Genomic DNA, 27,799 nt, shown 5'->3' with positions numbered 1-27,799 from the left:
TTTATCTGGCTGCAACCATGTCTTAGCCTGGCTAATTTAGCCAGCTGGACCCTTCGCAGCTCAGATGAGTTCAGCCACCATTCCTGAAGCCCCTGAGCTTTGCTAGGGCCATTCACTCCAACTCTGCTGAGTATGGCCTTTTTCAGGCATGGATAGGAGTTTGCTTCAGTCACGTTTAAATCAACATATGCTCTCTGAGGTACCCCTGTGAGACAGGGAGCAAGTCTGGCAGCCCACTTCTCCTCAAGCCATATTAAACATGCAGCAGAATGCTCAAAGGTGCACAGAAAAGCTTCAATGTCATCAGATGGGATAAGCTTCTGTAACACCTCTTGCTCATGCCCACCTTTCCTCATTTCAGTTAACTCTGCATGTAATAACTGAATTTCAGTTTGTTGCCCAGCAGCTAGAGCCTGCTGCCCTGCAACCAATTCAGCAAACACTTTCATCATTTCCTCCATATTACTCTGCTTTTCCACTTTGTGGAAAGAAATAGCAGGCTTAATTAACTCTCTCTTGCAAGACAGATTCTCAGCAATCTATACAGGGCCGGCTCCAGGGGTGGGAGCACCCTGTGCCGGCCCTTAGCAAAGTGCCCTATACATCGCACACAAATTTTGGGGTGTAGCCTAATTACCATATCATGCCTTCAAACAACATCAGGCTGGTGGTAAAGCTCAGCACTCCATCACTGGCTGGGCTTCCCCCAGCCCTCTCCGATCAGTGAATGGATGCCACACGCATGCGCGCTGCATCCATTCACACTTTGGGGGTCCGGCACCTCCACACAACTATGGTGGTGGGGGTCCCCAAACTCCTCATTTGACCACCCACGGGCCACTTCAGCCCATGAGTGTAACAGCGGGACAGTACTGTCCCGCTGAAATCGGGATGCTAGGGAGGGGTGCACCCTCTACGGGTGGTGCCCCTGTGTGACCGCACTGGTCGAACACGCCCTGAATCTATATCAGTTGGCTTCCATTAAAACTGCACTACATTCCCTGGGCTCCCAGCCCCATACACTTTTTGCATACACACATGGACAGACTGTGACTGTGAATAACTGGTGCTTTATGGCTGGCGTGCCACACTCACCTACCCAGCTGCTAGTAATGTGACTCACCAAGCCGCTGCACAGCAGGTAGTGTACTTCAATGCATTTCTCTGCCGCTGTGGGTGGATCCGGTCACTGTATCCAGGCTTTTTCTGCATAGTAGTGTGAGGTTCTGGTTTTGTTGTGGACCCGGGGTGGTAATAGGAGCAGACACTGAAGCAGATTTGAAAATAAATGTGGAGTTTTTAATGAGTGGTTTAACAGACATGAATGTGGCAAAACAGAAAGTCTTGGTTAAGTCCAGGTAGTGATAACAGAAGGCAGTCCAGTATTCCAGGTCTTGTGAGGCTGAAATGAATTACAGGCTGAAGTGAATTAAGGCTGAAATGGATTGCAGGCTGAAGTAAATGGCAGGCTGAAGTGAATTGCAGGCTGAAGTGAATGGCAGGCTGAAGTGAATAATAATGTCCAGGGGATTTGCAAGTGGAGGCAGGGTGCAGGGTAACAGCTGACACAGGTACTCAGGCAAGGAAGAGACAATAGGAGGAGGCAGGGGATTCCAGCAGGGTATGGAGCAGGAAACACATTGCACTGGCAATGCAAAGGAGCACTGAACTCCCCTAAATACCCAGTGCTAAGCCGTGACTGATCAGAGAGTGAGCATGTGACAAACCAGGAGTGGCCGACTAGGTCACATGGCTGAAAGCAAGAAGGCGGCGCCTATGCCAGAGTGGAACGGAAGCACTGCCAGGTCTACCCAGCACAGAGTGACAATATGCCCAAACAGGACCACGCACAGCCAATGCTCCCCGCCAGGCACCAGCACCACTGCCAGATGCCCCCGCCACAGCATCCTCACAGGTATCACCTGGCGACCACCATTCCGAGAAACCCTGGCTATGACAGTACCCCCCTCCCCTTATGGGTGGCCTCAGGACACTCACCAGGCTTTTCAGAATGGGCAGTATGAAACTTCCTGATGAGTGCGGGAGCAAGGATGTCTCGGGCATCGGTCCAGCAGCATTCCTCTGGGCTGTAACCCTTCCAATCCAGGAGATACTGTAAACGACCTCTGCGGACATGGGAATTCAGGACCTGGGAGAAGTCAAATTCCACACCTCTTTCTGTCTGAACACGAGGAGGAACAGGATGAACCTTGCGGAATTTGTTCAGGATCAGATGTTTGAGAAGAGAAGTAGTGGAAGGAATTTGGGACTTTCAAATATGAAGGTAGCTGAAGGCGATATGCCACAGGATTAATTATTTCGATGTTGGAGAAGGGTCCGATAAAACGTGGAGCAAACTTCATTGAGGGTACTCTGAACCTCATTCAGAGGCGGTCGTTGCGGCCGCTCGGTCGTACGCCTAACGATCGAGAAACTCTAAAAAAAAGTAATCGCACGGCCGGTCGGTCGTATCCAAAGTGACGCCCATACATGAACTAAGCACCTCCTCTAGCTAACGAGTGATAGCAGCTAATGATCGAGTCGATCGTTGTCAGTCGTTGCCTATCGATGTATGTTAATTTTCTTCTGATGTTTGCTGCCGCTTGATGCCCACATGTCATTTTTGCATACGCTATCGATCAGCTTGTTAATAGCTTGTTGTCAATTATGTAATTAGTGTTCTAAAGTGTTTTTTTTTTATTTATTTGTCTTTAAAAAATTTTAATTCATTTTGGCATGCTGACAAAAAAACTTATAAAAAGCCATCACCATGACATTAATTTATTCTTATTTTTTGCAAATGCAAACGCAACAGAATCAATTGCAAGCCAATTAGCAGTGTTAATAGCTACAACAATCGAGTAGTAGGCGTTTGCATTGTGTGGCACAAAATAGAAACATCAAACATATCATCAGTCACATTCGATATTATCGATTGTAATCTGGGGCTTGACCCAACCTTAAGCTGCACGATCAGCCAGGCCTCTAACCTGCTCGCAGAGTGACGTTTTACTACTTCCGGCCTTCTATGTCGGTCGTAGCAGGGAATTTGTGTATGCCCCTAAAATGCCCTGAAAACGGTGAGGAACGCCTGCGTTTTTAGACCACCACCCCCGTCAACACCCACAAACGGCCTTTCATGCCAATCAACTCCCGGAAGCCTCTTCATGCTCGTAAGCCATACGCTCGACAGCATTTTGGATCGTAAGAGCTCGTACGCACATGCGCACAACTAAACGTGCGCATGCGTGGTTTAGATAACATCAGAGGAGTATGACCGAGCGCCCGCAACGTCCGCCTCTGAATGAGGTCCTCTGAGCCATAGGTTCCGGGTAGACAACCAAACCTGATCTCCAACTTGCATGCAGGGAACTTTCCCCATTTCTTATCTGCCTGAAATTTGTAGCGAGAGGACGCCTTCTCCAAATCAGCATGTACCTGAGCCCAATTTGACACAAACCTCCGTACAGTATCATCCACAGCTGGAAAATCAAAGGCAGGAAGGCTTTGGAACTTGGGGACTCGGGGCTGGAGACCATATACAATCTGGAACGGGGTTTGATTTGTGGAGAAATGATAGGAAGCATTATGTGCAAATTCGGTCGAAAGCAATAATTCAGAGCAATTGTCTTGAGAGGATGACATGAAGATCCTTAGGAAGGTTTCAAGGTCCTGGTTAACCCTCTCTGTGGATCCATTACATTGTGGATGGTAAGCTGTAGAAAAGTTTAATTTTACTTGCAGAACGGAACATAGAGTCCTCCAAAACCTTGCCACGAATTGAGCTCCACGATCAGAGACTATTTCTGTAGGATGTCCGTGGAGACTAAATATATGTTGGACGAACAGATGAGCCAAATCCGAAGCAGTAGGAAGTTTCATTAGGGGAACATAATGGACCATCTTCGAAAATCAGTCTACCACGACCCAGATGGTAGTATAACCCTGGGAACTTGGCAAATCAGTCACAAAGTCCATGGAGCAATGCGTCCATGGATGCAATGGGATAGGCAGGGGCAACAACTCACCAGCTGGGGTTTGATGCAAGGATTTGTGCTGGGCACATGAGGTACATGACATCAGCTTTCATCGATGGCCACCAATAGGCTCTCTTCAAGAGCTCCAGAGTCTTCCGAGTACCAGAATGGCCAGCAAAGCATGAGGAGTGTGCCCAGGTGAGAAGCTGCTTCCTTAACTCCGGAGCCACAAAGGTTTTCCCAGAAGGTGGTTGCATTTGTATGGTGACGAACACCCTTGACTCCAGCACGAGAGTACTGCACAGAATTTCAGAGTCATTGTTGCAGGAGAGAGACCTTGATAAAGCATTTGCTTTTTGATTGAAAGCTCCAGAATGGAAGGTCAGAGTAAACTGGAAGCGGGCAAAGAATATTGCCCACCGGGCCAAGCGAGGACTTACACACTGGATATTATTGAGGAAGAGGAGGTTCCTATGGTCGGTGAAGACAGTAAAGGGAAACTTAGCCCCTTCTAACAGGTATCTCCATTCTTTACTGCCAACTGTACTGCCAAGAGCTTGTGTTCCCCTATGGCATAGTTTTTCTCTGTAGGAGAAAATTTTTTGGAGAAGAATCCACAAGGGTGAACTCGGTTGTCTTTGTAGCGTTGGGATAGGATGGCACCCACTGCCTCTGATGATGCATCGACCTCCAACAAGAAGGGTCTATCCAGATCTGGTTGGCTTAGAACTGGGGCTGAAATAAACGCTTGCTTCAACAGGTGGATGGCTGTCTCTGCCACAGGGGACCATAGAGTAGGGCTAGCGCCTTTATGCTTCAGGGCCATGATGGGAGCCAACAAAGAGGAAAATCCCTTTATAAAACATCTGTAATAGTTGGCAACTCCAAGCAATCTCTGCATGGCTTTCAGTGTTTGAGGTCGGGGCCAATCCAGGATTGCCTGAACCTTCTTGGGGTCCATTTCTAGACTGTAACCAGAGATGACATAGCCAAGAAATGGCACACTGGGAATGCTGAAGACACATTTCTCCAGTTTGCAGTAAAGATGATTCTTTCTTAATCTAGATAACACTTCCTTTACATGTTTATGATGTTCTTCAGGAGAAGACGAGAAAATCAATATATCGTCCAAATAGACAACTACTGAGATATATAGTAAATCCCAAAAAATTTCATTTACAAATCCCTGAAAGACAGCAGGGGCATTACATAATCCGAAGGGCATCACAAGGTATTCAAAATGACCATCCCTGGTATTAAAAGCGGTTTTCCATTTGTCGCCTGCGCGGATAAGGATGAGATTATAGGCCCCTCGGAAATCTAGTTTTGAGAATATGATGGATCCTTTGACTCTGTCGAAAACTCTGTGATTAAAGGAAGTGGGTATCAATTCTTGACCATTATATCATTAAGACCCTGTTAGTCTATACGTGGTCTTAGGCCTCCATCCTTCTTAGCAACAAAAAAGAACCTAGCTCCAGCAGGAGAGGTGGAAGGATGGATGAACCCCTTCTTCAAATTCTCCTGGATGTATTCGGACATAGCTTTGGTCTCTGGCAAGGATAGAGGATAGGTACGACCACAAGGAGGCATTTTGTCTGGCAATAAATCGATTGGACAATCCCATTCTCTGTGAGGAGGTAAGATATTTGCCTGCTGTTGAGAAAAAAAATTGGTAAACATGTGATACTCTTTGGGAATTGCTGGTGGTGTTAATGAGACTGTTTTCCTTACAGATTGTATCTTGGAAGACAGGATTTTTGACAGTCAGCTCCCCATGAAAAGATTTGCATTGAGCACCAATCTATTCTGGGATTGTGCTGGCATAACCAGGGTAGACCTAAAATGATGTCTTGAGAGGCTTCAGGAATCACCAGGAATTTCAGAGACTCAGAATGCAATGCTCCAATACGAACCAGAACTGGCAGAGTTTCTTTGGTAACAACTCCATTAGTCAGGCGGCGCTGATCTACAGTGGTCAAGGAAATCGAATGCTTGAGAGAAGAACAAGGAATCCTTAGTTTGTCAACTAGACTGGAAGTCATGAAATTTCCAGCTGCTCCAAAATCTAACAAAGCAGCAACAAAGACAGGCTTCGACTTGAAATCTAAGGCTAGGTTTAACACAAACTCTTTACAGTTTGGGGACGGACTCATTACTCCTAACTTGGTGTCCCCGGGGTCAGTTAGGAGCGGGAATTTTACGATTTACGGTAACAGGAGGCCACCAGGTGACCCGCATCTCCACAGTATAGGCAGAGGTTTTTTAATATTCTTCTCTGGCGTTCCTCTTTGGAGAGATGGGTGTGATTCACCTGCATAGGCTCTTCATCTGTAGAAGGAGGAGATGGACAGGTAGTAGAGGGAGGAGTAAATGACCTTTGCCAATCAGTTCTATGCTTTTCAGCTTGACGTTCTCTGAAGCGTACATCGATCTTATTACAGAGAGATATCATATCGTCCAGATTAGAGGGTAGCTCATGGGTGACTAGACCATCCTTCAGTCGATCAGAAAGCCCATGCCAAAATTCTGAGGTGAGGACTTCCACATTCCACTTGAGCTCTGATGCTAAATTCTGAAACTGTATGGCATACTGGCTGACAGGACGGGTTCCTTGTTTCAGTGACATAATACTAGATGAGGCCGATACAGTACGCCCAGGCTCATCAAAAATCCTCCTGAATGAAGACACAAAGTTGGTATAGTTATCTAGCAAAGAATCTGAATGCTCCCAGAGTTGGGAAGCCAAATCCAGGGCTGAGCCAGACAACAGTGACATAATGTAGGCCACTTTAGTTCTTGCAGTGGGAAAATTATCAGGCTGTAAGGTGAAATGTATATCACACTGATTCAGGAACCCCCGAAGCAACTTGTGTTTACCATCAAATTTACTTGGCATAGGAAGGTGTAACCGGGGGGATACCCTATACCCCATATTTTCAGACACAGAAGTGGGTGTAACTGCTGTTATATTAGGGGTAGACAGCGAGGTTTGTAAGTTATCCTGTCATTTAGTCATTTCTTGCAGGAACTGGGCCATTTGGTGCTGCATAGCTTCCAGGTTCTCCAAACGGCCTGCAATGCACCGGAAAAAATCCACTCCAGACTCCTGTCCAGTGGCCGATTCCATTAGGCCAGTGCAAACTGTGATGTTCTGGTTTTGTTTTGGGCCTGGGGTGGTAATAGGAGCAGACACTGAAGCTGATTTGAAAATAAATGTGGAGTTTTTAATGAGTGGTTAACAGACATGAATGTGGCAAAACAGAAAGTCCGGGTATAGCACTAAAGTGCACTTGGGAACTGTAGTGATGCAATGGGAAAAAGTCCATGTAGTGATAACAGAAGGCAGTCCAGTATTCCAGATCTTGTGAGGCTGAAATTAATTACAGGCTTAAGTGAATTGCAGGCTGAAATGGATTGCAGGCTGAAGTGAATTGCAGGCTGAAGTTAATGGCAGGCTGAAGTGAATGGCTGGCTGAAGTGAATAATAATTTCCAGGGGATTTTCAAGTGGAGGCAGGGTGCAGGGTAACAGCTGACTCAGGTACTCAGACAAGGAAGAGACAATAGGAGGAGGCAGGGGATTCCAGAAGGGTATGGAGCAGGTCAGGTAAGCAGGCTACGCCAAGATCCAACAGGCAGGTGGACAAGCTGAGGAACTCATTGCATTTGCAAATGCAAAGGAGCTCTGAACTCCCCTAAATACCCAGTGCTAAGCCGTGACTGGTCAGAGAGTGAGCATGTGACACGCCAGGAGTGGCCAACTAGGTCACATGGCTGAAAGCAAGATGGTGGCGCCCATGCCAGAGCGGAATGGAAGCACCGCCAGGCCTACCCAGCACAGAGTGACAATATGCCCAAACAGGACCACGCACAGCCAATGCTCCCCGCCAGGCACCAGCACCACCGCCATACGCCCCCTGCCATAACATCCTCACAGGTAACACCCGCTGACCGCCATGCCAAGAAACCCTGGTCGTGACAAGTAGTATCCAGCAAGGTCCCGGTTTGGGCACTAAATGTGACAAGAATCACATAGTCTGGGTAAAATCCAACAGAAGTTTATTTCCTCACCACAGGCAGGTACACAGGATATTGAAGTTTCACAGATAAGATGTTACAGGCTGGTACACATAATCTTCCAAAGAGTAATACAGTTCTTTTAGTGGACTCACTGGTCCAGGATCGCTAACACTAGTAACCCCCCCAGGCCTGTAACCTGGGCGACTACTTTAGCGTCAGGATCAGTTTCCACAGTGTCTCTGCAGCTCTTTTACCAGCCTCACACAGGTGTCTGTAATCAACTGCCTTTCCAGACTCTGATTGAGGCAACACCCGAACTGGACACTTCAGTCCTACTGCCTTTGCTCTTTCAAGCCTGGGATATCTGGACAATCCACATTCACTTCATGTGGAGTTATGCTGACCCTGTCACACAAAAAAAAAAAATAAAAAAATAAAATATATATATATATATATATATATATATATATATAGATGGATTGAGGCAACAAAAATATTATTAACTAACAATATACACTACCAGGGCCCTGATTGTACATTTTTCTTGATCTACTAAAATTTACACTGTTTATAATGACTTTATATTTGATGGTAGATACTATCTTCAGTCCCTTGGTTGTGCCATTGGTTCTTGCGTTGCACCGGCTTATGCCAATGCTTTCATGTTTGGTGTAGAGAAAGATTTATTTTTTTCTAACAGTGTATATGTTACCCAAATACAATTTTTTACATGCTACATCGACAATGTATTTATAATATGGACAGGGTCGAAATAACAGTTCATAGATATGATGCAAGACATCAACCAACAAGATGAGAACATTAAATTCACTTATGATATTAGTAATAGTGAAGTACATTTCTTGGATATAGCAGTCAAAGTGAGTGAGGGGAACTTCAATGTTACAGAAACCGACTGATTGCAACAATCCATTGTCTGCTTCTAGTCACATTCCGGCCCCCCTAAAAAGAGGTTTACCCTTTTCCCAGTTTTTGCAGGTTCATAGGATCTGCAATGACCCTACTGTTGAACAAAAGCAGATGCAGATGATGACGGATAAATTCTTACAGAGGGGATACCCTCTACATCTGTTGAAAGAAGCTAGGATGAAAGTGTTAGCTATTCCTAGATAAACTCTTCTAATACCCGAAAAAAACATGAAAATAAAGTAGTTTGGGCTACCAACTTTAGTACTTCTAGTAAGAAAATAACTCAGACTGCCAAACAATTTTGTTCACTAATAAATACAGACTCTGATTTACCTCTGTTAAAAAACTCCTATTTACTTCCTTGTTATTAACGTGGGAAAAATATATGGGATTGGCTTGTGCATACAGATATTTAAGAAGAAGCCAGGGAACTATAGATGTTTTGGGTGCACAACATGCATTTTCTTGGAAACTGCTGAGACATTTGTGCACCCTCGATCAGGTAAAAGGTACAAATTCAAACACATTCTGACTTGTACCAGTCAGTACGTTGTCTACATTGCGGATTCTTATATGTAGGCAAAACCAAGAATTAATTTCAGGAGCAGATGGCAAACCATCGCTCTTCGATTAGGGCAGCAATAGAGGGTAAGTGTAGTGAACAACCTGTCGCTAGGCACTTTAGGGAGCCTAGGCACAATCTCAATACACTAAGGTATAAAATGATTGATGACATCACTGAGTATATCAGGGGTGGTGATAGATCTAATGTCTACAACCCTATGGGCTCAATGAGAATTTGACACTTACCTGTTTTCTTTAAAAATCCTGATTATGTGACATTACTCTTTATGTAAGAATTAGTATCCCATATCAAGTGTTGAATTAGCATGCTTTATACTTATTATTTAAGTTTGTTCCTCAATGAGTACAGATATATTAACTAGGGAACGTGATTCACTAGTGATATAAAAATTATGTATATTAGCATGTTATTTTTCCTTTAAGAGATGATTCTCAGATCCAGGCTTTATATACCATATAGTGTATTTGCTGATTTTATTGTATACCTGTTCTTTATTGTGTCTACATTGTTTCTGTTCTGCATGGGTTTTGGGTTTCACTTATATACAGATCACTATGGTATCAGGCCCGAGGCCACTGACGTCACGCCCGCTGCGACGTGTGGGGTGATGACGTTGGACGCTGCCGGGACCGACAGCTTCATCAGCACAACAGGTGATATTTTGTCTGTATAGGTAGGCATTTTTGTATATTATATTTATGCTCCTGATGGAAGTTGAAATATACTGAGACGTTGAGTTATCAAGTAGGTCTCTTGACCCGTTTTATTACATGATATTTTTTGAGAGTGCTGCCATCCTCTGCCTATTTACACACAAACGCACACACTATCGATTTCTGCCTATCTGTACACTCTAAAAATTGTCGCTATGTAGCCATATGATTTGCACAAGAAATACTTGCTTTCAGACTTTGATTGTGGTTCCAAAGCACAAAAAGTTATTATCAAATATAAAAGCAGATAGTTACACGCTGTGATCTAAATACAATTAGCGCAAACAAATTATACAGACACAAGGTACAGTTGTTACATACGCACGCGCTCTGGATCCAGATCCCGGCATCAAAGATGAAACCTCCGTCAACAGCAAAGCAAGAAGACTGAGATCTAGCTTCAGAGAGCCCACATATATACTCTTACAAAGATAGGCAATACAATAGAACAGGTTGGCATGATTCCATTGGTTCTTCTTCCTGGTTCTTCTGTTACAGTACAGTTCATAGGTCAGTTCATAGGATCACAATCCAGCCTCCAACAGCTCTTTGTGTCCATTTTCCCGCTGCAAAACAAATCTAGGCTGGCTACATTACAGAGTACATTTTAATGCCTAACTCTGTATGATTCATAATTTGCAGACTCACCAATAGAACCAGAAATTTGCAAAGACACAATGGATTAGAATGACACCAAACACGGTCTGCTTATCATGTACTAAACCTTAGATATCAAATAACATGTATTCAACAACATTGCTAATAATGAATAAAACCTTAAGTATTAACCTTAATGCTAGGGAACCTTTTTATGTAAGTGTGCAGTGTATAAGTATTCGGATATTTAGGAAAAGATGCTAGTTAGAGTTGTGCGACTACGTGTTTATGGAGTACACTGTGGTACGTGTTTTGCAGAGTTGATCATATTATATGTTTAAGTAACTGTCTGTATTTATATAATGAGGACATTTAACATCTTTCTATTGCATGGGAATCGCACAACGCTAAATAGTAGCATCGCCTTATGTACTTATAATGTGTGAGGTTTGCTAAAATGCCGCTGGGCGGCCAGTCGCAAAATGGTGTTTTGTTGCCATTCGCAAAATGGCATCGTGCAGATTTAATTTTAAACAGATTCTGTCTCAGCCAATTATCCAGCTTCGACAACACACACACACACAAACACACAGACACACACACACACACATATATATATATATATATATATATATATCAAGAAAAATGTACAATCAGGGCCCTGGTAGTGTATATTGTTAGTTATTAATATTTTTGTTGACTCAATCCATCTATCATTAGCAGTGGCGTTTGTTCTTCCTAGATGCCCGGAGGCAAGTTATAATTTAGTGTCCCCTCATAACAAAAAAGGAAAATAAATATGGTGCACATCTATCTATCTATCTATCTATCTATCTATCTATCTATCTATCTATCTATCTATCTATCTCTCTATCTGTCTGTCTGTCTGTCTGTCTGTCTGTCTGTCCATCCATCTATCTATCTATACATACGCACAAAAACACTAATATAGACTATGTGAATTTGTTTCTATTAAGCGTATCTATTAAAGTAAGGTTGCAGGATATCCCCTAAAAACACAATTTTTGGGGTATATACAGCTATGCATTTGTCACAGATAAGATAACGACCTGTATAGTGCAATTAGCATAAGGCTCAGAGGGTCTCATTCAGACCCGGTCGCAAGCACCGATGCGCTCGCAACCGGGTCAATGGTCCCCACAGAGCATGCGCACGACGGAGCCGGCTAGGGGTCTCGTTGCAGACAGGGCGAGCGGTCGATGTTGAGTGACAGATCGTCCCGTTTGCTGGGCGGGCCGGGGGCGTGCCCGGCCAAACGGAGGCATTCCAGTAGGAACGCTTGCCGTTTGGCGGCAGCCCCACTGACATCATTGATGATGTCAGTGGGGAACTTCCTGCTCAAACAGAGCAGGAAGTTCCCTGGGGCTTACGAGAGCCCAGACCCAACCTTAGGGTCTGGTCGTAAGCCCCGATGGTCGCGATGGTGATGACCATCACGACCATCACCCAGGTCGGTTGCTAGAGCTGTGGGTGGTAACCCACAGCCTAGCGATCGACCAGAAGGTTGCACTTAAAAAAGTAAGTGTCCTCCCTCATTCAGAGCGATCGCTTGCAGCAAGCGATCGACTCTGAATGAGGTCCAGAGTCCCCCTGATCGAGGCAAAAGCCATCTGATGTGGGGTGGGGAGCCCTTCTGATACCCTTGATAGAGGGGAAATCCACCTGATGTAGGGGCTTTGAGGACTGAGTTTGAGTCAAGATACTGCATGATGGCTATTGTCATGGAACTGCAAATAAAAAAATGACCAGTCTACTGCCAACTGCTTCACATGCTGGAAAGTTTCTCCACTCGGGATCTGCTCCCATACTCAGTCACTGGTGCCCCATGCCCCCGCCTTCCATACCCTCTTACCCGGAGCTCTGTCTGGTGCATTCTTGTTGACATCCACAGGTCCACAGCTAGAGCTGCCACCAAGGAGGAGTGGGATGGGGAGTTGTGGCGAGGGGGGCACCAAAGTCATACTGGCATGAGAAGCTGCAGAGCAGTGACATCAGTGCTCGGGGACAGGCTATAGATAGACAGAAGCGGCATCTGAAGGTCGGCCATGGAGCACTCCACTAGTATATGGTTATGGTGGCTTTGCAGGTGCCAGGAAGAGGTGCCATGTATTGGGCGACAGTGACAGTACACTCCAGGAACATATTTACAGCCCTAAGTGGGGTGAATATACTGTGGCCAATGGAGGAGGTGCCCTTTCAGTGCAGGCGTCTGGCGCCTCAATTGTCTCCTATAGTTCTGCCCCTGATCGTGAGGTATATTAGTATAGAGGCAAACGATGTCAATGGTACACAGCCAGGACACAGATGGTATCCTGCCAAAATTCTCCAACTTTAGAAGGTTGTTGTATGCTTTAAATAAATGTCTCCTGCTTGGACAACCGGTTGTAAATAGTAGTCCAAATAGCGAGAAATTTCACAGAAGAGTGAGTCATGGGAGAATATTATAGGCCTACCTGGAGGATTTAATTTGTCCTTTATGTAATTTCGGCAACGTGTAGAATGCCGGAATGTTTAGAAAATCAGGTAAAAGAGTTGCATATACTTCTTTGTTATAATGTTCCCCTCTACAGCAGTAGTGAGTAGAGTTTTCAACTCCTCTTTAAAGGTTAAAGTCAGAATCCAATTTTTTTATACACATTAGTGTCTGACAATTGTCGAAAGGCATTTGCCTTATAGTCACGGATGTTCTGCAGAACAAATATGTCCCCTTTATCAGCGGGGGCAGACTATAATTGATTTATCTGCACCCAGATTTTTTAATGCAGCCATTTCTTTACTGGATAAATTAAGATATATCTTATTACAAAGAGCTGAACTTTGATCAATGGTGGTATCTACAATCTTAGTGAAACTCTTAATGGCTACAATTTGTGAACCTGGATCAAATGTCAATTTTGGTGTGAAAGTTAGGGATATGTGGGTTCGGAATTTCGAAATCTGAACCAGACCCCCCCCTCCCCCCCGAGTCCCCCCGATTAGAGCCGGGAACTGAGTCTGGCTCGGGTTTTTCCCGCCAGACTCAGTTCTCGGAATGAGGCAAAACTTCATCATCCCGCTTTTGGCTTCTCACGGGTTTTGGATTCTATAAAGGTCCCGTGATCACCGCCATTTTTCATTCCTGCTGTGGAGCGTGCAGAAGGAGGGAGCTGGGAGCTGATGGCTACTGTTGTGTGTTACACTTATAATAAAGTATTTATAGTATATACATTACATACTGGGCTGGCTGGCTACTGTGAAGAGGGAGGGAGCTGGGAGCTGTTGCTGACGCTGACCATAGGGTCTGGCTGGCTAGCTACTATTGTCCATATACAAAGGGGCTAGCTGGCTTCTGTTGTACTGTCCATAAGGGCTGGCTGGCTGTAGTGCTGTGTTGTCCAGGGGGTGCTCTGTCCATCAGGGGTGCTCTCTTCACCCACCCCCTTGTGAAAAAAAAAAATTCTGTTTGTGTGTTAGCCACACCTGTCATTGGTTAGGTGAGCAGGGGTGCTGTGCTCCTGTCTGTCAAGGGGCTGCTGCCCAAAAATATAAAATATTTTGACAGGGCCTGCCCTGTGTGGTGTAGGGGTATGCTGACCTTCATCCAAATATTTTTTACAGGGGCTGTCCTGTGTGATGTAAGCTGCCCTTCATTCAAATAATTTTTACAGGTGCTGACCTGTGTGGTGTATGCTGCCCTTCATCCAAATAATTTTTACTGGGGCTTCCCTGTGTGGTGTAGGGGTACACTGTCCTTCAAACAAATATTTTTTACAAGGGCTGCCCTGTGTGGTGTAGAAGTATGCTGCCCTTCTTCAAACAAATAATTTTTACAGGGGTTATTCAATCCATAAAAATAATGCACTCCATAAAAATAATGGAGGACAAAAATTTGGATGTTAAAATAGGGAAAGATCAAGAACCACTTCTTCCTAGTGCTGAAGCTGTTGCCACTAGTCATGACATAGATGATGAAATGCCATCAACGTCGTCTGCCAAGGTCGATGCCCAATATCATAGTAGAGGTTATGTAAAATCCAAAAAGACAAAGTTCAGGAAAATGACCCAAAAACATTTTTTTAAATCATCTGAGGAGAAATGTAAACTTGCAAGTATGCCATTTACGACATGGAGAGGCAAGGAATGGCTAAGGTCCTGGCCTATGTTCATGACTAGTGGTTCAGCTTCACATGACGATGGAAGCCCTCCTCCTACTAGAAAAATGAAAAGAGATAAGCTGGCAAAAGCACAGCAAAGAACTGTGCGTTCTAAGAAAATATTACAAATTCCCAAGGAGAGACCAAGTGTGTCGGCAGTTGCAATGCCTGACCTTCCCAAGACTGGATGGGAAGTGGTGGCTCCTTTCACCATCTGCAAGTGCTGGAAGGAGCACCCACATTCCAGTTGCTGATATTGAAATTGAAGATGTCACTGTTGAAGTACAACCGGATGAGAATATTGGTGTAGCTGGCGCTGAGGAGGAAGTTGACGAGGAGAATTCTGATGGTGATGTTGTTTGTTTAAATCAGGCACCAAGGGAAAGAGTTGTTGTCCGTGGGATGAAAAAGCCCATCATGGTCATGCCTGGACAGGAGACCAAAAATTCCACCTCTTTGGTCTGAAAATATTTCTATCCAAATCCGGACAACAACTGTCTTGCCATATGTAGCTTATGTAAAGTTGTAATAAGTAGGGGTAAGGATGTTTACCACCTAGGAACATCCTCCCTTATACATCACCTGCAGTGTGTTCAAAAAAACTGTCAAGTTCAGAAACTGTGGCTAAGACCGTAAGCAGTCCAGGGACACCTAAATCCCTTTGTCCTGTTGTGTCCAAGCGCCTGCAAACCACACCATCAACTCACCTCATCAATTTCCTCCTCAATCAGGATCAGAAATAGTCCTGCAGGCCATGTCACTGGCATGACTGACTCCTCTCCTTTCCGAGAATCCTCCGGAGGATCCTCATTGCTACGCCTACTGCTTCTGCTGCTGCTGTTGCTGCTGGGAGTCATTCATCATCACAGAGAGGAAGTTGGAACACCACTACTTCTTTTACTAAGCAATTGACCCTCCAACAGTCCTTAGCGAGGAGGATGAAGTATGACAGCAGTCATCCTGAAGCAAAGCGGATAACTGAGGCCTTGAAGCTATGTTGGTGTTAATACATGCGTCCAGTATCCACCATTAGTGCAGTGGGATTTAGACAATTGATAGAGGTAGTGTGTCCCCGGTACCAAATCCTGTTTAGATTCCACATCACTAGGCAGGCGATACCGAGAATGTACAGAGATATCAGAAAAAGCGTCCTCAGTGTCCTAAAAATGCAGTTGTTCCCAATGTCCACTTAACCACGGACATGTGAACAAGTGGAACAGGGCAGACTAATAACTATATGACTGTGACAGCCCACTGGGTAGATGTATCACCTTATGCAGCAACAACAGCAGCATCACCAGTAGCAGCATCACAGAAATGCCAGCTCGTTCCAAGGCAGGCTACGCTGTGTATCACCTGTTTCATTAAGAGGCACACCGCCGACAACCTCTTAAAGAAACTGAGGGAAATCATCGCCCAATGGCTTACCCAACTTAGACTCTCCTGGGGATTTGTGATATTTGATAATGCCACCAATATTGTGCGGGCATTACATCTGTGCAAATTCCAGCACGTCCCATGGTTTGCACACACAATACATTTTTGTGGTGCAGAATTTTTTTTAAAATGACAGGGGCGTGCAGAAGATGCTTTGGGTGGCCCGAAGAAACTTTGGGCCACTTTCGCCATTCAGCAACTGCGTACCGAAGACTGGAGCTCCAGCAAACACTCTTGAACCTGCCCTGCCATCACCTGAAGCAACAGGTTGTAACGCGGTGGAACTCAACCGTCTATATGCTTCAGAGGATGGAGGAGCAGCAAAAGGCCATTCAAGCTTATACATCCACCATATACATAAGCAAAGGAGGGGGTATGTACCTGACTCAAGTGCAGTGGAGTATGATTTCCTTGTTTTGCAAGGTTCTCCAGCCCTTTGAACTTGCCACACGTAAAGTCAGTTTAGACACTGCCAGCTTGAGTCAGGTCATTCCCTTCATCAAGCTTTTGCAGAAGCAGCTGGAGAAAGTGAGGGAAGAGCTAAGATGGAGCAATTCTGCTCAGTATGTGGGACTTGTGGATGAAGCCCTTCATTCGCTTTGCCAGGAATCGAGGGTGGTCAATCTGTTGAAATCAGACCACTACATTTTGGCCACCGTGCTTGAACCTAGGTTTAAAGCCTACATGGTGTCTCTCTTTCTGGTAGACACAAGCCTGCAGTGGTGCAAAGCCCTGCTGGTGACAACACTGTCAGCTGAAGCGGAACGTGACACGGCAACAGCTCCTTCTTCATTTTCTCCCAAAACTGGGGCTGCAAGGAAACAACTAAGATATCCTAAGCAACCCACTTGTGGTGATGCAGGGCAGGCAGGACCAAGTTTGGACATCTGGTCCGGACTGAAGGACCTGCCAACAATTTCTGACATGTCTACTGTCACTGCATATGATGCTGTCATCATTGACAGAATGGTGGAGGATTACATTGGTGACAGCATCCAAGCAGGCATGTCAGACAGTCCATACCTGTACTGGCAGGAAAAAGAGGCAATTTGGAGGCCCCTGTACAAACTGGCTCTATTTTACCTAAGTTGCCCCACCTCCAGTGTGTACTCCGAAAGAGTTTTTAGTGCAACCTGGAACCTTGTCAGCGAAAGGTGTAGGAGGTTGCTTCCACAAAATGTGGAGCAGATGACGTTCATCAAAGTGAATTATCAATTCTTCCGAGAAGACCAGCCTCCAGAAAGTACAGAGGGAGCTGTGGTGGTGGATTCCAGCGGGGATGAATTAATACTCTGTGAGGATGAGGATGCACACAACACTGAAGAGGGTGAGGAATCGGTGGATGAGGATGAGGATGACATCTTGCCTCTGTAGAGCCAGTTTGTGCAAGGACAGATTAATTGCCAGATAGTTTTGTGGGGGCCCAAATGAACCAATCATTTCAGCCACAGTCGTGTAGCAGACCCTGGCACTGAAATGATTGGTTTGTTAAAGTGTGCATGTCCTGTTTATACAACATAAGGGTGGGTGGGAGAGCCCAAGGACAATTCCATCTTGCACCTCTTTTTTTTCTTTGCATTATGTACTGTTTGGGGCCTAGTTTTTCAAACTGCCATCCTGTCTGCTACTGCAGTGCCACTCCTAGATGGGCCACATGTTTGTGCCACCCACTTGTGTCACTTAGCATAGTCATCCAGCTACCTTGGTGCAACCTTTTGGCCTAAAAACAATATTGTGAGGTGTTCAGAATAAACTGGAAATGAGTGGAAATTAATATTGTTGAGGTTAATAATAGCATAGTAACAAAAAAAAACTAATTCTGTGATTATAGCTGTTTTTATGGATTTTTAAAAAAAAATACAGATCCAAAACCAAAACCTGGAAGGGTAGTTTTGGCAAAACTAATCCAGATCCAAAACGCGAAGATAGATCCAGATCCAAAACCAAAACAGAAAATACGAAAAGTGGCCGGTGCACACCACTTGTAAAAGGGCATTTTGGGATATTTTCTCTTATAGTAGGAGGTTGTAATCCAAAGAATTATTTAAGACATAGCTGACAGTTAAGACTACAAAGGTCTATCATGCTGGCCAAACTGTTGTGCTGATTCGTCAGTACAAAGCTCAAACCTTTTCTGAGCACATTAATCTCATCAGTTGTCAATATTTTAGATGATAGGTTATGGATTATTTCCCCTTTTTGAAGGCCTGTTTTCCTCTGTGTTTCACATTGGCCCCCTCGCCTTGTGTAGGATCTCTAGTCGGGTATTTGCATGCCCTTGTTGTTACCCGTAAAGGGGGTCTGCTAGAGAATATGTTGCCACTTGTTCCAACACATTCCAAATCACTAGTGTCCCCACCACTCAATGTATCTGTTTCTAGAGGAAAACATTTAAATCTCCTGCCCTAAGTATTAGAGAGAACCTTATTTCTGCCCATTGGGTTATTTACCCAGTGATAGACTTTTTTCTCATCATAGGCCCGGTTCACAATAGCCAATTTGTTTTGTGTGAATTTAATGAGTTCCTTCCTATACTTTTCCACCTGAATGTTCAACTTAGATATCCAATCACAGGAATCATCAGCAACCAAATTTGATAGATTAGTAGTATCAAATACTTTAATTTTTAATTTACCAAATTGAGCTCTCAAACCGATTCTTCAATAACGATGAGTTATAAGTTAAAAGATGCTCGATTTAAGATTCCCACCCATTTCTGGCAGAATTCAGGGTTGTTTCTTCCTATGGTAGGGACGTTCCAGATCCTAAATCTTCTTATCTCTAAAATAATAGGAAAAAGTGACCCTGTGCAAGTAACAGTAAATTTTGAATTAAGTTTCAAAATTTGTGTAAAATGATTATTACTGGATTCCTCACCAGCAGCAGAAATTAAATTATCTTTAAATTGAATCTATTCCTCGTCAGGATCAGAAAAGAGTTGTATTTCTCCTAATGGTAAGTCTATGTCACTAAATGCCAAAGCATCATTTTGTTCCTGTTGTGTGGACATGCCCTTGTTCTGTGATAGTGAACACACAAATAATTTCTAAATCTGAACAGCTTCACACCAACAAAGGATGAAAGAAGAAAAATGATTGTGGTGCCTCAGCAATCATGTAATACATGTTAAATAGCAATCCACCGGCTTGGTACTCACTAATATATAAATTTAAATAAAAAATATATATAAATCCTGCGCACACAAAAATAAAAGAGCTACTCAAAATTATGTCGTCCCACCACAGTGTTACACAAAAAACAAAACAATAAATCAAGCGCTCCTTTTTCTAAGATATATGAATAAACTTCAAATGGCAGTCATTATACACGAATTTTCCTTTCTTCCAATATAATCCTTAGTCCGGTAATGCCTCAAAAGAAAACAGACGAATATACCGTTGGTGGCAAATTCAATATATATGCTACAAATTTCTTACTCCTACTTACATGTAGGATTAGATGATCCGTCTCCTCCCAAATTCAATTGTACTTTATCCTTCATTATATGGATGCCTGGTATACACTACACATGATCTAATGTGGATCAAGGCCTCAAAGGAAAGTTTGAAACAACAAGAACAACCATAGTGTAATCCTGTAACAATTTATTGAAGACTACATGCAACCACACAACAAATGCACTGATAAAAATGGCCGCGTACCATATGGAGCCTTACAGCCAAGGCGAACATGTACACATGAGTCAGTGAATGAGATGCCCGGGTTCAATCACCTCCCAATAGCAGTTCTTAACATGGTGTATTTACCCAACAGCCACGGTCCTTCCAGTCACACACAGACGCGTTTTGAGAACGTTTTGGGGACTTTAGGCCTCCTCTCCCGATAGAGGCAGGCAGCGGGCTGCTCTACTAGTTGTTACAGGAGCCGGTGGGCTGCCTGTCATGCAAAAATACTGACAGCTAGGTGACGCAATTCAGGAGTCGAGGCCACAGATGACAAGCAGCCCCACAGTCCAACCGGCCAATCGGAAATCTTCCCACTTAAAGTAATGACCAATCCGCACCTGGTTCTAAGTGTGTTCTATTCACTCTTAATAGAACCAAAAATTTACCCAAAATAGACACAAAATTACACAAAAACCTCCCTATTAACCAAAGTATGTCACATGCACTGTGCTACCCACAAACACCTTCATCCCAGTGCTAATTTGCATATCCACGATTTTAAAAAATCATTGCTATGGCTTTAAATGCCTGACTTACACAGCCAGAGTGAACCACATGCCTCTCTACCATGTTCTTTCCATCATACAGTATTATGTTGTCAGACAATTCTACATGATTTAAAATCAAATAGAACTGTTTGTTATGGTTCTATTGAAAATGGTGATTTTAGGTCTATTTTTGGTCTATTTTTAAATCAAATGTTAGTAAATAAGATTGTTCTTCTGATGACTATGGTTTATTTGAAGTTCTATTTGTATGTGAAGTCGAATTTTTGGGGATTTTGGTTTTGCCTTTAGTATTGTCAAAATCACCACCAAATTCACCTAAAAATCACCAAAAAATAGACTGGAACTGAAAACTGACCGTTACCACATTTATCAACATGACAGCTATGCTTAACGTGTACTGATGAATCAGTAAGACCTTTTGGATCCAACTTCCATCTGTCACACCAGGAAAACTGGACAAATTTGATCCATTAACAGCAAGTATATTTTATACACAACAGGGATGGACTGGGGCTGTACATCTGCTCGCAGAGAGTGTATGATTTTGTTTCAAGGGAGGCATGCCATGAGTCACGGGGGCTGGCCTTGCAGAACATCTCCCTCTCTTCCTGGCCCACTATCTCCACCCCTTCCCTCCCCTGGAACTAATTGCCTGTATCTGGTGGCGTGGGGTGGAAGGCGGGGGTACTTCCACTCTCCTCAAACCGGCACTGACAGCATCGGCCCTTCCGTTTTCCAGTCCAGCCCTGATACACAATATACTTCAGTTTTCTCAGAGCCCTCAAAAGTTTCCCTGAATATTGATCTATCTACTGTACTGTACTTGTGTATAGTGGTTGACTCAAAGAGATATATGATATATGCATTTTTTTAAAGCAAGGAGAATTTTAAAGTTTTACTTTTATTTTCCAACCAGCACAAGGCAGATAGTTCAAAGCTAATCACTTATGTTAACTACAGTATCCCTCATTGAACTATAACTTTCCAAGTGTCATGTCTATATTTGTTTTTGTAACCAGACTGGAGTCTTTGGCTGTACTAGGGTCTGGGGCAAACAGTTGAAAGCTGAGAGGCCTTGAATAGTATCTGCACATGGATTGGGTCAAGAATGTGAAGTGTATGAGATGCACTTTTGTGTATTAGAAAGCAAGATATGGCTGCTGGCGACTGAAGGCCCTGGTGGAATAGTTGGAATCTTTACAGGACCAGATGAAAGGTGCTTGAGGCACACAGGTGCAGAAAGACTGGAATAGTAAGAGTTTTGTTATATCATCCTGGCTATAACCAGTAGGATACTGGATTACCAGAATGGGATGTGAATCCTGGATCACCGGAATGGGATGTGAATGCTGGATCACCAGATTTGGACCAGATGCTGGAATCACCAGAATGGGACCAGATGCTGGATAACCAATATGGGACCAGAATGCTGGAGTCACCGGAATGGGACGGGAATACTGGAGTTACCGGAATGGGGCCAGAATACTGGAGTCACCGGAATGGGACCAGAGCTAATAGTTTAGCAAGGTGGTAATTGCACTAAGAGTCTCAAGGCAAGATAGGAATCTGCAGGACCTCACGGGGAAGTCACACAGCTAGGCTGTGTACAACATTGCACTAGCAAGTGCTTGGTTCAGGGATAATCCTTATATATCCCTGGGAGAGCAGAGACTGTCTGCAGGCATTAAGTGAGGAAGTACTGGTTCCCAGTTGGAGAAGATCCGATCACCTGATCTGAACTATTATGGCGGCGCCCAGCAGCAGGAGGAGATGCTACACATGGAAACGGAGGAGTCTGCTGGGGGCCACTGAGATGAGGAGTAGCCACCGCCACTGGAAATGTCACCTGGACACACCGGAGCGATACCATCAAGCGGTGAGTTAGGTGTGTAAACCAGTGACAGCATATAGAGGAGCAACTGATGCCTACTCATCTGAGCATTTTACCCAAACAATGTTAGACAGGCAAATAAACCACCACTTTTTTTTTAGGGGCATCTATACTCCAGCCCCAGTTACCGGGTAAATTTGGGAGAAAAATGTTGCACCCATTAGTCTGTGCCTCAACCTGCCATTGTGCAATCTTTTCTGTTTGTCCACAGTTTTTTTCTAACACTAAAGTTTCTTTAATTAATAAATGGCTGACCTTCACTGACACCTTGACATACAAGAAAGCTGCTGGAGCATAATGTGGATACCTGTTATATAGCTCGAAGTCTCTTTCTGTTAATTGTACACTGTCATGCCAGGACAATCTGTGTGACTACGTACAGAACTCCCTGTGAAGCAATGGATTTTGTTGAGTGCTAAATCAGAGAAGTCACCAATTAATGCCATCTTTTCCTATGAACCACTTCAAACCAGTTTATTAACAGCCCATGCAGTTGGTCCCTGAAGGCAAATTTCATGTTAGATACTGTAATATTTGTCTGGATATAAATGTTTTAAAAATATTGTTAAATTGGAATTTATGGGCTTTCTTATTACATTTCTATGTTCTTTAAACCAGGGCTCGAGAAATCCCAGGGACCAGGTCGCCATGGCTACCAGATTTTGTTGCCTGGCTACTAGATTTTGTAGTGAGGTAGGAAGCAGATCCTCAACAGCTCCGGCGGAGATTTGTGCCTATAGTATTGCGGTGTTTATATCATGCACAAGAGTGCATGTGCTGAGTGTTGCCTGTGGTGACTGCTGTGCCTCTGTCCATCCTGGCCTACATTGACGACTCCTCTCCATCCTGCCTGCTCTGATCCCTGCTTGTGTCCCAGTCTACGCTGATCCTCCTGTACGTCCTGGCTGTCTACTGTCTCCTATCTCCGGCTGCATAGAGCTCTACGGTAGTAGGGTCTATGGTGTGACCACAAGGGGAGGGGGGTTTTGTTGTAATTTCTGGCACTATTATTTTATGTGAAATGTTGTCCGTTATTACTGGAGGGTGGGGGGTGGAGCAGGGGAGCTGTGCAGAGTGGTGAAAGGGCCTCCATTTTACTGTATCCATTCAACTGTGACCATTTTGTGGACTAGTATAGTGTATATAACAGTTGCACAACACACAGAGCTCTGCTCCTCACTCCTGTAATTTTTTTGAAGGGGACGGTGGTCTGGCTCTTACACTTTCATCCTGGCTCCTAGATTTTAGAAAAATTTGTCAAGCCCTGCTTTAAACCATTGGATCCTCACTTTTATAGCCAGAATTACTAGCTTAAATTTCCTGTGTATCACACAGACCAGCATTAATGTTATGGAAAGCTCTTCCAGGATGTTGATAAATGTCAACAAAATGCACGAGATTGGGACTTGAATGATTTCTCCCTGATTAGACAGTGATCAATACATCTAGCAGCCACAAATTTCATTTGCAGTTGAAGGAGTTTTTGTAGAATCTCTTTCTATCTCCATCAACAACAGACTGTATTTTTTTTAGTAATGCTTATCAGTATCTGATGATGGAGCAGAACACAGCTTCCCTATCACTACTGTACAGGAGAATAGAGATGTATGTTTCCAAAGTTCATTAATCTGTTGCACCAGTCCCGAATCCCTAATATTCATTGAAACCTGAAAAATTACAAATGACAAAACATTTTATTTATTTGTTTAGACTCTTCACTTATGAGTCTGATTTATTAATTCCATTAATTATTACACAAATGGAAATATGGTATTTACATCTTTTTAGGTCAAAGTAGAAAAAGGAGGGGGATTTAACCCCCTATTGTTCCTCAGCACACTGAATAGTACTTGCAACAATATAAGAAGACTATATGGTAATAGAAATCAGAGATATTGGTTGCATGCATTTGCAAATACATGGGAGGCTGCTAGGCCTCGTCACGGCTTCTCTGTTACCAGCAGTCCCTAACACTAAGGGGTTCACGTCCGGGGCTTAGTGCACCCCGAAAAACATCCAGTCCAGGACCCCCCCAGGGCATCACCCGAAAATTGGAAAAAGAGTGACAGTGCAGTGTAAAGTATAGATGTGTAAGACTAATTAATGAGTGTTGAAAAAAGGGGTTAAAATATATGTGAAATATTACATGAAAAAAATACAAACATAATATGTGATGTAAAAAGCAACTATGTGTATTAAGTGGTGATCCCTTTCATGCACCTGATTAGTTCTGCCAGATTGATTGATCAGCTGCCATTTTTGTTTATCTTTTTAGATCAATCAGTATTTTTGGGATATGTTAATTTACAACCACAAGCAACAAATAATATACAAATGGTCAGCAGCATAGACCTCAGAACAAGTGAACACTGGGCCTGATTCAGACCCGGACACTATTTGCGGCCGCTCGCTCTCAAAAAGGGTCCGGATATTTAAATTGAGTGCTCGCTCTTTGCAGTGTGTGCACGCCTCTATGTCTGAGCGAGCGGCCGCTAAATGCGCTCGTTATTTTTTGAAGACGCCCCTTTGCCGTTCACAACACACGTCATCTCCTGTATTTATTAGATTAATCGGGAACATCAAAAGGCATCTGAACTGCTCGCAGCACTTGAGGTAGGATTTACTTCGCGCTACCTCTGCGAGCAGTTCAGGCTAAAAGACAACCAAGTGACGTGGTGATGACGCTCCTTTGTTAATTATGCACTCCCATTAAACGCCGTTTTGACCATTAGGTACACCTGCGTTCGGATCTCCACTCCCCCGTTTTCAAGCACCTTCCCCTGTTACCACCCACAAACGGCACATTCTGTCACTCAAAATAGCAGCCCCTCGGTGTATTACGAGTGCACGATTTCCGACCGCAATGACTGGTTTGCGCATGCGCATTACGACCCATACGCATGCGCAGTTGTGCGACCATCGCTCAGAGCGAGCGTGCAGACGCTTACGAGAGGGTCTGAATCAGGCCCACTGTATACTGTAAATGTGTCATAATTGAGTCATACTGTAACTGTACAAGAAGAGTAACACTTTTTCTGTACGATGTCTCTGCAGGAATATTTCCCATGGTCATTCTTACCCACAGGACAGACAAAAATTTCAGCAAAGTGAAGGAAATATTTGAGAACATGGAAGTGGAACATATTATACCCATTAAAAATTTCACCCCAGAAGATAGCGAAAAGACAAGAGGAAGACATGAGAAAATGCTTAATATTTTTATTCAAGTGATTAATGATGTTAAATACACAGTAGAGCGATTCAAGGATCCGGAGGAGAAGAGACAAAAACGGAAGAAATTTGTTCTTAAATATGAACGTGAAAAAATACAAAAGAAAATGGAGGATGAGAGGAGTTCAATTCTGTTTAGAGAAAGTGGTCGCTATCAAAAAATAGGGAATAGAGGAGAAAATGGAGGAGGGAACGAAGGAGGGAATGGAGGACAAAGTGGAGGAGGCTATGGATGTGTTTTACTGTAGGTTCCAGTTGAAGTTTTGTTTTAAAGCTTTAAATCCGATGTAATTAAGATGAATTAACACATGATGTTAAGAATCATATCCAAATATTTCTTACCAGCTCAATATAATCATTTGTTTAGTTATTCTGTAAAATTGATGATAAATGGCATTTCCACAGAATTTGTTCATTTCCCCTATCTAGCTTGACTGCAGCATGAGCCTCCCGCATGGGGACTGAGAGCCAGATTCAGACCCGCTCGCAAGCGGCCACTTGCTCGCTCTGAGCGATGGTCGCATAACTGCGCATGCATATGTCACAGTGCGCGAGCGCAAACTAGCGGCTGCGATGTGCAAGTGAGCACTCGTAGTACACAGACAGGGCGCTACTTTGAGTGATAGATAGCGCCATTTGTGGGTGGTAACAAGGGAAGATGCTTGTGAACGGGGGAGTGGATGTGCTAACGCAGGCGTGTCTGACCGTCAGAACGGAGTTTAATTGGTGTGCATAATTAGCAAAGTAGCGTCATTGAACATGTGACTAGGGTGTATTTTAGCCTGAACTGCTCGCAATGTTGCTGTGGGCTAGAGTGTACCTTAAGTGCTGCGTGCAGTTCCGATGGTTCCCGATGTTCCAATTAATCCTACATTTCCCGGAGATGATGTGTGCTGCGAGAGAAAAGGGGGCGTCTTTAAACACTTCCGAGCGCAATATAGCGGTCGCTCGCTAAGCCTTTGAGCCGTCCTTACACCGCAAAGATCGAGTGCATGATTTGCATAGACGGCCCCTTTTTGACAGCGAGTGGCAGCAAATAGCGAGCTGGTCTGAATCAGGCCCTGAGCCTTTTGATTGCATCAATAATCATATGGTTTTCCCAGCAGAATCCAATTAACCTATGTATAAGGATAGCACCTCGGTATCTTTGTGTATGAGGATGGCACATTGGTGTCTGTGTGTATGAGGATGGCACCTTGGTATCTGTGTGTATGAGGATGGCACATTGGTGTCTGTGTGTATGAGGATGGCACCTTGGTATCTGTGTGTATGAGGATGGCACATTGGTATCTGTGTGTATGAGGAAGGCACCTTGGTATCTGTGTGTATGAGGATGGCACTTGGTATCTGTGTGTATGAGGATGACACCTTGGTATCTGTGGTGTATAAGGATGGCACATTGGAATCTGTGTGTATGAGGATGACACCTTTGTATCTGTGTGTATGAGGATGGAACCTTGGTATCTTTGTGTATGAAGATGGCACCTACCTTGGTATCTGTGTGTATGAGGATGGCACCTTCGTGTCTGTGTGTATGAGGATGGCACATTGGTATCTGTGTGTATGAGGATGGCACCTTGGTATCTGTGTGTATGAGGATGGCACCTTGGTATCTGTGTGTATGAGGATGGCACCATGGTATCTGTGTGTATGAGGATGGCACCATGGTATCTGTGTGTATGAGGACGGCACCTTGGTATCTGTGTGCATGAGGATGGCACCTTGGTATTTGTGTGTATGAGGATGGCACCTTGGTATCTATGTGTATGAGGATTGCACCTTGGTATCTGTGTGTATGATGGTGGCACATTGGTATCTGTGTGTATGAGGTTGGCACCTTGGTATCTGTATGTATGAGGATGGCACATTGGTATCTGTGTGTATGAGGATGGCACATTGGTATCTGTGTGTATGAGGATGGCACCTTGGTATCTGTGTGTATGAGGATGGCACATTGGTATCTGTGTGTATGAGGATGGCACATTGGTATCTGTGTGTATGAGGATGGCACCTTGGTATCTGTGTGTATGAGGATGGCACATTGGTATCTGTGTGTATGAGAATGG

General features: G+C 44.0%; 1 protein-coding gene across 1 annotated transcript in view; it reads left to right on the top strand.

The window, feature by feature from the left end:
• Positions 1–25,981, top strand: part of LOC148481851 (uncharacterized) — a 63,412-nt gene extending 37,431 nt beyond the window's left edge. The window contains exon 4 of the mRNA XM_088452927.1: positions 25,557–25,981. Within this exon, the coding sequence (XP_088309053.1) occupies positions 25,557–25,981 (425 nt within the window). The remainder of the gene's footprint in view (positions 1–25,556) is intronic.
• Positions 25,982–27,799: the final 1,818 nt, after the last annotated feature.

The sequence above is a fragment of the Taudactylus pleione genome, unplaced genomic scaffold (assembly GCF_031769625.1).
Source record: "Taudactylus pleione unplaced genomic scaffold, aTauple2 ptg000559l, whole genome shotgun sequence".
In the NCBI taxonomy this organism is placed as follows: domain Eukaryota; kingdom Metazoa; phylum Chordata; class Amphibia; order Anura; family Myobatrachidae; genus Taudactylus; species Taudactylus pleione.
This window is presented reverse-complemented; position numbering and strand designations above follow the sequence as displayed.